We start from the raw sequence: 11595 nt of genomic DNA on the forward strand, positions 1-11595 counted from the left end.
TTTTTGTTTTTGAACATCAATTCATCATTTCAAAATTTTGTACTCTATCATTTTAAATATTCTATTTGAAAAAAAAATTGTTTTTATTTATTGTCTGTTTGTTTTTAACGGTTTTAATGGAATAAAAAAAATATCTTCTTGACTATTTTTTAGGTTTTATTTTTAAAATTTTTGATCCTTTTTTATTATTATTGAAATTCAAAAATTAAAGATGAAATAAATTTTAATTCTTTTTATATGTCTTTGAGTATTGAAATTGCAAAATAAATAAAGTTTTCATAAAAAAATTTCGCCTAAGGCCCCTCAGGCTCTAAAGCCAGTCCTGTCTAGACCCAATTCGAAGGTGCAGGAGAGCTGGGCGTGGCAACATCAAATGGCACCTGTCAAATCTTTACGTGCAATAGTTGATACGTGTACTTAAACCTATATCCCTCTTTATTGTTTATAAATTAAATACATATAGAGGTCTTTCCACCAATATCCAAGAAACAATTTTATTACATGCCACTTGATTAGTATTAAAAATTGTTTAATTATCAAGCGATAATATGTTATTTTATGCTTATGTTATAATTTATATTTGTGTTTATGTAATATATTATGAATTATGAATTATGTTTTAAATATATTTAATTTTGTGTATTTTTATGTGTTTATTAGGAAAATTATTAATTTCACGTACTTCGAGGCTCCAAACAGATAAACAGAGGTCAAATTTAGATTCCGGAGGTCCGAAAACCTTAAGATCAGTCAAGATCGGCTTAAAATTGGGCTTGTGTAAAAAAAGTTGACTTTTCCTATTGACCGAGCACTGATTGGATGATAAAATGAGCTTACAATAGATATGAGTGCATGGGATAACTGGCAATCTTGACTAAATCTCAACCGTTCATGATTCAATGGCCATGATTGTGCCATGTGGCAATGGTTGGTGAAGCAAGTTGGAGGATCCGAATCTTTGTATTCGGGTCGACCCGATCCACCCATTAACCCGCCAAATCTCAACCGTTCTTTGGGTAAATCGGACGAGTCAAATGATGCCATGTGTGATGTTGACTTTTGAAGTTTGACCAGCCATTGGATCTTGATCTAAGGGTTGTGAGGAGCACATGCATGAAGCCTATGATGGACCGCAAAGCACTGGATTATGAATTTATTTTTCTATAAATAGAGCCTCATTTTTATGTTTTAATCATCTCTCTACAACTCTCTTCTTCTCAAATTCTCTCCATCTCCTTATAATCTTGATTTCCAGGTGTGTTTTTAATATTTTGTATAATTATTTTCATTAATAAAATTAGTTTTATTTCCAATTTTAGTTGTTTTTATTTGTTTTAATTATAAGTAATTCAATTTTACTACTTCTTTTTATTTTAATTATGCTTAACTAAATAATATTAGTTAGGGGAAGGTGAAACTCTTAAGAAATAAATATGATTTAATCAAATTCTATGTTTAATTTTATAAATTAAATTATTTTCTATTTAATTTTATACATGTTTTATATTTTGAAAATTTGATTTATTGTAGACAAACAAATGAATTTGGCACAATAAATTCTTAAGATCTTAATATAAGGCATGGTGAAATGGTATTTTGACTTATTGTAGACAAATTAAATTTTGGCACAATAAATACTTAATCCATCATAAAATTAAAGGGAAAATAATAATAATTTGTATAATTAATCTTTTGAGTAATAAATCTAAAACAAATTGGCAAAAAGAATTTATTAAGTTTTATTTATTTCTAAGAGTGGATCCATAACCCTAACTAGTTCAATTCCATAGTTTCATTTAAATTAAGTTGTTTATATTCAAGTTTTAATTTTAATTTTTAGATAAAATAAAATAAACTAATTAAATCTTTTCTCTGTGGATCGACCTCGGACTCACCGAGTTATAATACAACAAGACACTCTTATACTTGGGAGTTAAAATTTACTTTTAAGTTGTGTCACCACTTTTGTTTTACAGAAATTAAAGAGAGAGAGAGAGAGGGAGAAATGGCAAAGAGCAAAGATGATATCAAGTATGGAACAGCACAAGCAAGGCTGTCTGAAGATGAAGCAGTGAGGGTGAGCTACAAGCATGGGACACCACTTGAAGGTGGCAAGATTGCTGACTCTGAACCTGTCGATCTTTTCTCCAGTGCTCATAATCTGTCATCAGAGACGCCCAAGAATCATCAGCCGCCGTCTGATGATGGTTCTACTCATCAAGCTGCTGGTGCTGGTCATCAGTCTCAGTTGCGACGCGACCCTGATGCTGCAGCAGGAGGAAATGCTACCACCGATTCAAAATAGAACTTTCTATAGTTGATATGTATTAAGTGATTATCAGAAGTTTAATTTCGATGTTCCATCTTTTACTTTCTTGTTGACGAAGGTTCCTTGGGTTAGATAATGATAAAAAAAAAAAAAAAAACGATTGCTTGAAATATGTACTACTAAACGATCACCGTTGGTGTTATTAATTTCTCAATTTTCATAATTTACAATTCGGTCAAGCCTATATAATTAATCATGAATATGCTAAGATTTTTAAAAGTTAATTAGGAGTCAATGGAAAACAGAAACTATCAAAACAATAAAATAGAATCATCGGAAGAAAATCATTTGCGGATTGATAAGTGATAGATACAGATATAGTATTTTTGTTGATGTACAGTTTATGCCTCAACAAAAAAAAATACTAGGCATTTACCAATACGCGAATGATTTTCTCCACATAATTCTAAATGACTTGCGGACACCCACCCCTAAGGTTCAGGCAAGTTTTACTATTCGGATTTTGAAGAAGTCATAAAACAGTTTTTGAATTTTAAATTGGTTGGTTATGTGGATCTGAATTTTAAAGAGTGGTTTCAGACTTGTCGATTTTTCTTTTTTTCAATTTAACTTGTTGCTAAAATTAAATTCTGTGAAACGGATAATTTTTGGGATCTTCATGGTTAAAAATCGAGTGTCTTCGTAGGATAAATTGTCGTAGAACTGGTTTCTCTCTGAATTTAGTTTTTCCTATGCTTAAATGATTAGATTCATTTCATTTTCCTATTATTTTTCCCTTTAATAAATATGCTTTGCCAAACTTAAGTGGTCAGGATTTATTTGCCTATATTTTCTCTTTAAAAAGTACAAAACGAACAAGCCGTTTTGGCTTTCCATACTTATTCAATCTGTACATGAACATTTATAATTTCAAGTATTACTATGGGGAAGTATTCGGACATTCATGCATGTAATATAAATGATGTGAAGTTAAAAGGAACAATTAGATAATAAGTAATTAATTAAGAGAATAATTAGTAGAATTAATTCACTTGCTCTCTATGTCATTTTTTAATCAATTTCTGAATGTATATGTGATTATAAATGGTGAAGGTTATATGGATCAGTCGTGTATCTAGCAACATATTCTTTAAATTTTATGGTGTCTTATGTTGAAAATGTGATTAAAAAAAAGTGTCAAAATGGTGGGTGGTTGAGCAACCATCTTTGAATTCAAAGATGGTTGGTAGCTAGCCAAGTAGCCATTGAACAAGGAAAATGGGTAGGTGACGCCATGAAAAAAAAGAAAAAAAAAAAAGAAGAAAAGGAAGCCATAATTTGACTATAAATAGAGGAGTGCTCCTCCTTATTTTTTGTATCCAAATTTCAGAGAAGCGATCCAAATTTTGGTGAGAATTGAGAGATAAAAATATTCTTAAGGATGTAGTTATATTGAAGGAGCATTTGGCTCCTCAATATAGGTATTATGGGTTTGCTTTGTTAAGGAATATTTATTGGGATTATGTATTGGGGGCTTGGGTGAGAGAAAATTATTTCTGAGAGTGGTTGTAATAATTTGCCACATAGTGAATATTTTTCTCTGGTTGTCTTGTGACAATGGCTGTGATTTTTCTCCGGATTTGGAGTTTTCCATGTAAATCTTGTGTTGTGATTGGTGTATTCTCCATTTATTTTTTTTTCTATTAATTTGTTGCTTGATAAATTGCTTGGAGTGATCTTGGGAGGAAGCTCAATTTCCTAACAGTGGTATTAGAGCCAACGGTTTGTACTTGGGGTATACGGTACTGTTTATGTAAAGCATATATGTCAGCAGCTGGTGATTTTCAAACTTGGTGGAGTTTGATGTTAAAAAATTAATGGAAGAATGATTTTATTGGCTTGTGGAAAATTCAAGTCAAATGTGTATCTAATCTAGTATGCACAAGAATTTGAAGATGTGGCAATTTGGCACCTCAAGGAAATTGACAATAAGGTGGAGCGGGCTCGGCAAATTGCTCCATAATCAGTCAAGGAGATACTGATATTCTCGCAAATGGTGAGTTTCTTTTTATAAGAGACTGGATTAGTTCTTTTGGCATGTAGATCTCCAAGTTACTGTGAAAAAGAACATGTTATTATCAGCAGGGTCCACAAGTTTGCACGCGGGTGTTGGCTTGGTATAAATGCAAGGTGTGTGGTGGAAAAGTTATGTCATGCCTGAAGAATTCTTAGGGAAACCAAACATGAGAATTGCACCATAATTTTCAGCGGATATATTCGACATGTGCCAAAAAAAAATCTTAGAATGGTTGATTCTAAGTGGTATACTCTTTATGGTAGAGTATGATAAATCTCTATGTTGAGAATTATGACTGTTGGTGAAGACAGTGCTTTGTAGCAGTAGTTATGAATTCTTTTTTTTTAATCAAGGTGGAGATTGTTGAAAATGTGATTATAAAAAAAGTGTCAAAATGGTGGGTGGTTGAGCAACCATCTTTGAATTCAAAGATGGTGGGTAGCTAGCCAAGTAGCCATTGAACAAGGAAAATGGGTAGGTGCCGCCCATGAAAAAAAAGAAAAAAAGGAAGAAAAGGAAGCCATAATTTGGCTATAAATAGAGGAGTGCTCCTCCTTATTTTTGTATCCAAATCCCAGAGAAGCGATCCAAATTTTGGTGAGAATTGAGAGATAAAAATATTCTTAAGCATGTAGTTATATTGAGGGAGCATTTTGCTCCTCAATTTGGGTATTATGGGTTTGCTTTGTTAAGGAATATTTATCGGGATTATGTATTTGGGGCTTGGGTGAGAGAAAATTATTTCTAAGAGTGGTTGTAATAATTTTCCACATAGTGAATATTTTTCTCTGGTTGTCTTATGACAACGACCGTGGTTTTTCTCCAGATTTAAAGTTTTCCACGTAAATCTTGTGTTGTATGATTGATGTATTCTCCATTTAATTTTTTCTATTAATTTGTTGCTTGATAAATTGCTTGGAGTGATCTTGGGAGGAAGCTCAATTTCCTAACATCTTATGTATAACGCGTCGATTAACATGATATACAACTCATAATATGTTTTAAGAGGTATGATACAAACATCACAAGTCATATAGTTAATTTTGCAATTTAATTCCTAAAGCCATTTGTGTGAGATATACTTTATTAGAAGGAGGACATGCATATTTCATAACATTCTCCCTTGGATATATTGTACTCGACTATAATTTTAATTGACCTTCGCTTAGGAAAAACTCTATGGGAGAACCCAAATCAAAAGAAATACAATTCAACAAATTATAAACTTGAGTTGGACATGTTTCAAAATTGCCTGGATAAAATTTACCAATGACCCTAGAGCGATCAAAACCTAATAAAGGGAAAAAGAGTACAATGCACATATGTCCAAATTATTCGTAAAAGTTCTTTTCGAGAAACATTACATTTCCGCTAATTAGTGCTCCCCCCGCTCAGTGCCCTTGATGGATGTTGGTGCTCTCTCTCATGGTTACATGTATCAAATTGATAATATGTTTGAATAGCATTTCAATACCATATAATATCTCCTCATATGTTGATGTAAGGAAAACTTTGATCAATAGTCTTGCAAAACTATAAGCAAAGTGTATCTCATCCACATATGAATTTTATAGTGTTTGTAAAAAGTAACATGCATATGCATCGTTAACAAGATTTGGAATTTCTGTTAGTTCAAAAGATAAAAGAATCTCAGTAACAAACTATATTTCAGCAGCTACTTGTGAACACAAAAATCATTAGTAACCTCCTTCTTTATGATTTCACTCATTCATGTGTTAGTAAAGAAATTTCATCATTTTCAACTTGTACCTCTTTAATAAGTCTTTTAAGATTTTTTAGCTCATTAATGACCAAACGCCTTCTTTAAATATTATCTAAAGTAATAAAAACCTCATTGTTCCTAAACTCTTTCAATGCCTTGTACCTCATAAGAGATATTCTTCGACTAGGGCCTTCAATCTTTTATCAAAGTCCATTTGCTCTTTTGGAGCCTCATTTACAATGGGACCCTGACTGTTCTTCAGTTGAGTAATCTTTAAATCAAGTAGTGTACCATGCTTTAGACATGTTGTAGACAATTCTTTAGTTGCTTAGAAATTGTTTCTAAAGAATAATGACCTGAATAAGTACATTAGTTACATTTGCCATATTTGTAAATGCATTTGCCATCTACTAGAAATGAAATAACCTCCTCACTTTACACTAAAAAAGGTGAGAGAATGTAGATGTGTTAGAGTGTAATTTATGCACTAGTTTTACATTGTTTACTTCCCTTAATATCGATGTTTTGAACTTAATAATAGTGATTCACTTGTGTTTTATTTTTGTATGTGCAATTCTATTGATTGGTGCTAAAATTGAGCTACAAGATGATGTTTGAGGATGATTGTTTTCTTGGAGAAATTATAAGCGTCAGAAGAACTTTATGGATAAGGCGTGGGCGCGTGCTGTCAACTACGGACCTGCAGTTTTTAGTTTAACGTGTTTTGTATTTTTGGTTATTTTTGTAATTACGAATTTAATATTTCATATATTAGTATTTTATTTTAAAAAGAACTCTAGAGGAGAAGAGAGAGAGAGAGAGTATTTAATGGAGGAATCTATTATGAAAAGGGGGAGACTTTTTGAAAAGAAAGAAACCCTAGATCTAAATTTTTCTCTTCTCTCTATGAAGAACTAAACCTATTATTCTGGTTGAAGGTTAATGAAGCTTTGATTCATCACTACTGTGAGATCTTTCTTATGCTTTAATTGTTTTATTGCTTTTTGGGTATTTGTTTATTGTCTGAATTATTGTCATGATTATGTTTGTTAATTAGATAAGTTGGCCACTATTTAATTATCAACTTAATCTATTGTCAATTAAAGGATTCATCGTATGGAGATTTTAATGTTTGTGAAAAATAGCATAGTAGTGAGTTGTGTTATGAGAATAAACAATCTAATTTAAATGAACAATCGTATGCGTTTGTTGATTAGGATTTGGGTCTCTCTGGTTTTTCAGGTTGTCAATTGATTAAATCCTATGATTGTATCTAGGGTTGTCTATTGATTAGGGAAATAACTAATGGTTGTGCCTTCGTTATCGACTAATTAAGGAGAGATTGGCTATTAGAGGGTCTCAGTAGCTATAACCGGTCTATTCATAAGTAGTAATAATTTATATTTGAATCAATGATCAGTAGTCGAATCAAGCTGAGTTAATTCCTTCAACCAGAGCTTTCCCCAATTTGAATTACAATTTTAATTTGCGTTCTTGTTATTTTAATTTGATTTTTATTATTGTCAACAATTCCCCCATTTTGCATTTTGTATTTTAAAAGGATTTAAATAATTACCGATCTTTGTGGACACGACCCTGCTCAATCACTATATACAATTTATTTAGAGTAGGTATTTATTTTTGCTGGCTTCGACAACCATCAAATTTTGGCACCGTTGCCGGGGATTGGTGTCGTTTATTTAATCCTTTTTAAGTTTTACTTGGTGTATGGTTCGTTCTTCTCGTACAGGTACACTTTCGTTTGATCCTGAAATTGACAAGACAGCTCGCTAGCTGAGATCGCAGACGAAGCGAGCTAAGCAACGATCCTCGTCGCCTTTGCTTTCTGAAACAGATACGGTGCCTGATTTGGTCGAATCATCTAGCGATTCAGAAGAACAAGTGATGGATAGAGCTGCACCTGTAGAAAGAACTCTTAGAGAGTTAGTTGAACCAGATTTGAATCAGCAACCACTCTGCATTCAATATGTAGACTTGGAGGTAAATTTTGAATTAAAGTCTGGTCTTATTCATTTATTACCTAAGTTTCATGGTTTTACAGGTGAAGATCCTCATAAACATCTCAAGGAGTTTCATGTTGTATGTTCAAGTATGAGACCACAAGGTGTGATTGAAGAGCAGATTAAGTTGCATGCTTTTCCGTTCTCTTTAGATGAGCTAGCTAAAGACTGGTTGTACTATTTGCCTCCTGGATCGATTACAACGTGAAGTGGTTTGAAGAAGCAGTTCCTTGAGAAGTACTTTCCTGTTTCAAGAGCTTCCAACATCAGAAAAGACATTTGTGGGATCAGACAACTTCCTGGGGAGACTTTGTATGAGTATTAGGAGCGATTTAAACAATTGTGTGCCAGCTGTCCTCAGCATCAGATTTCTGATCAACTTCTTATTCAATATTTTTACGAAGGACTGTTATTGATGGATATGAGTATGATAGATGCTGCTAGTGGAGGCATGTTGGTGAATAAGACCCCTACTCAAGCAAGGGAGTTGATCTCAAATATGGCTGCCAATGCACAACAATTTGGCAGCAGGCAAGATCCCACTTCAAGGAAGATGAATGAGGTAAATATTTCGTCTGTTGAACAATGTTTAGATAAACTTACTTCTCTTGTGGAAAAGTTTGTTGTAGGTAATGTGCAACAGGTGAAGATTTGTGGCATTTGTTCCAATATGGGTAATTCAACTGATATGTGCCCTACACTTGAAGAAGAACCCGTTGAACAAGCCAATGCAGTTGGAGGATTTCCAGGCATGCCTTAGAGGAGGTATGATCCTTATGCACAAACATACAATTCGGAATGGAAGGATCATTCCAACTTCAGCTATGGAGTTAGGCCGTCAGGATTCCCACAACAATACCTACCAAGACAACCAGCCCCTCCACAGTCAAACTCCAAGTCAGGTATATCTCTTGAAGAAATTGTTAAATCACTTGCGACTGACACTCAATAATTTTAGCAGGCAACTACAACAAGCATTCAAAATTTGGAGAGCCAAATGAGTCAATTGGCGACTACAATGAGTCGTCTAGAGTCTCAAGTATCAGGGAGATTGCCTTCACAATCTGAGGTGAATCCAAAGCAAAATGTTAGTGTTGTCATCCTTAGAAGTGGGAAGGAGTTGCAAGAGCCTAGTAAGAAAGTGAAAAAACATGTAGAAGATGAGCTTGAGAAGAATGAATTGATGCCTAAATCTCAAGATGCGCAACCCACCAGAGTGAAACCCCTACCTGTGGTGATACCTCCTCATTTTCCAAGCCGATTTGCAAAATCCAAGAAAGAGGAACAAAAGACTGATATCCTTGAGATATTTCGCAAGGTTGAGGTAAATATTCCTTTATTAGATGCTATAAAATAAATACCTCGATACGCTAAAGTCCTTAAGGAACTGTGCACCTTCAAGAGAAAATTAAGAGGAGATGAAAAAGTTCACATGGGGGAGAATGTTCAGAAGTTCTCTAAAAGAAATTACCTCCTAAGTGCAAGGATCCAGGTATGTTTACTATCTCTTGTAAAATTGGTAGTGTTAGAGTTGAAAATGCTATGTTAGATCTAAGAGCTTCTATTAATGTTATGCCTCATTCCATTTATTCATCTTTGAATGTTGGTCCATTAAAAGAAATTGGCGTGATAATTTAACTAGCTGATAGGTCTAATGCATATCCTGATGGGGTATTAGAAGATGTCTTAGTACAAGTTAATGAGTTGGTTTTTCCAACTGATTTTTATGTACTTGATATGGAAGAGGATAACTCCTCTAATTCTGTCCCAATTTTGCTAGGAAGACCTTTTCTTAAGACTGCTAGGACTAAAATGGATGTACATAAAGGGACTCTCACTATGGAGTTTGATGGAGAGCTTATAGAATTCAATATGAATGATGCCATGAAATATCCTAGTGAGGAACATTCGGTATTTTCTGTGGATGTTATTAACCCTATAGTGCAGGAAGTTTTTTATAAGAAAAAGACGAAGACATTTCATGACATAATGATTTTGAGAAAGGAGTTCTTTGTTGGTCAAAAAGTTCTTTTTCATTTTAAACTTAAACGTTTTCTTGGTAAATTACGTTCTCGCTGGGTTGGACCTTTTATTGTTACTAATGTTTTTCCTTATGGTGCAGTTGAGATTCGGAGTCCGACATCTGACAAAGTTTTTAAGGTTAATGGTCATCGTTTAAAACCTTTTTACGAAGGTTTTTCGGTGAATATTGTGGAGGATGTGGCTCTCGAGAGTCCTATTTATGGAGATTGATGCATGAATGTGTCTAACCAAAAACATAAAACAAGGGCGCTTTTTGGGAGGCAACCCAAAGGATTTATTTATTTTGATTTTTGTTATATCTTTTGTTTTTAATTTTGATTCAGATTGTTTAAATAATGTTTTTGCTTATTTTGGCCAGAAGAAAAGTTTTGGTAAGCCGTGCCCACGTTTTAACTAATAAGTACTTCTGTGATTTTAAAGTAAAATAGTTTTAAGGCGTGCCCACTTGCTTATTAAAAAAGTACTTCTGAAATTTTTAGTGTCTCAAGTGATTCATCACTAAAAAAAAAAATTTAAAAACGAAAAAAAGTTTTTTTTTCCTTTCTTTTAGTTTTTTATTTAGTTATTTAAATAAATAAATAAAAATAAAAAACGAAAAAAAATACTATTCACAAAATCCCTAATTCACAAAACTTTATTTTCTTCTCCAGTAACACCAGCAGCCGCTTGCAGTAAACCAGCCCGCGTAAACTAGCAAACATCTCCCATCAGCCCAGCAGCCAAGCAACCAGCGCGCACCAGCGCAGCATATCCCTCGCAGTACCAGCCTTCTTCAGCTGTGCAAGCATCTCTCGTCAGCACAAGCATCTCGCGTCCATCACGCAAGCATCTCCCGTCAGCGCAAGCATCCTGCGACCATCGCGCACCAGCTGCGCGCGCAAGCAGCTTGCTTCCAGCAGTCCCACATGAACCAACGGCCGCGTTCACCAGCAACCGCAAGCAACCAGCATCGAGCAACACTCCCACAACCTGAACCCGCGTCTCCAGCGCGCAAGCACACCAACAGTCCCGCACGCACAACCAGTCCATCGAGCACCATCCGAGCGCAACCTGAGCAGTAGCCCGCGCAAGAAACCTGCATCAGCCCAGCAGTGCGCATCCGCAACCAGCCCGTGCATGCCCATCTCCAACCCGCACAGCACAACCATCCGAGCGCAACCTGAACCAGCAGCCATGTACCCACAAGCTCCATCCGAGTAGTGATCGTCTGCAACTAGCCCACGCCCTACATTCCAGCTGCGTGAATCGAAATCCGTGAGTGAAATTATTGTAATAATGCCAAAGAGGAAAGCATCAACTTCCAAGTCATCTAAAAAGACACCTGTCACAAAGCAATCCAAGATTGCTGCTCCCACTACGGTTCCATGGAACACAGTTTCAGATTCATGCCAAGCTGTGAGACAAAGATCGAAACATGGAAATGGCATGAGTGTTTTGCCATTGCAGAATCCAATCTCGGAGG

The 11595-nt window shown here is 34.7% G+C and overlaps 1 protein-coding gene across 1 annotated transcript; it reads left to right on the forward strand.

The window, feature by feature from the left end:
- Positions 1-924: 924 nt before the first annotated feature.
- LOC127901291 (SEED MATURATION PROTEIN 1) lies at positions 925-2491 on the forward strand. Its single transcript, XM_052438301.1, has 2 exons — positions 925-1255; positions 1977-2491. Exon 2 carries the CDS (start codon positions 2006-2008, stop codon positions 2303-2305), a length of 300 nt encoding a protein of 99 aa, XP_052294261.1. The 5' UTR covers positions 925-1255; positions 1977-2005; the 3' UTR covers positions 2306-2491.
- The last annotated feature ends 9104 nt before the right edge of the window (positions 2492-11595 follow it).

The sequence above is a fragment of the Citrus sinensis genome, chromosome 3, assembly GCF_022201045.2.
Source record: "Citrus sinensis cultivar Valencia sweet orange chromosome 3, DVS_A1.0, whole genome shotgun sequence".
NCBI lineage: Eukaryota > Viridiplantae > Streptophyta > Magnoliopsida > Sapindales > Rutaceae > Citrus > Citrus sinensis.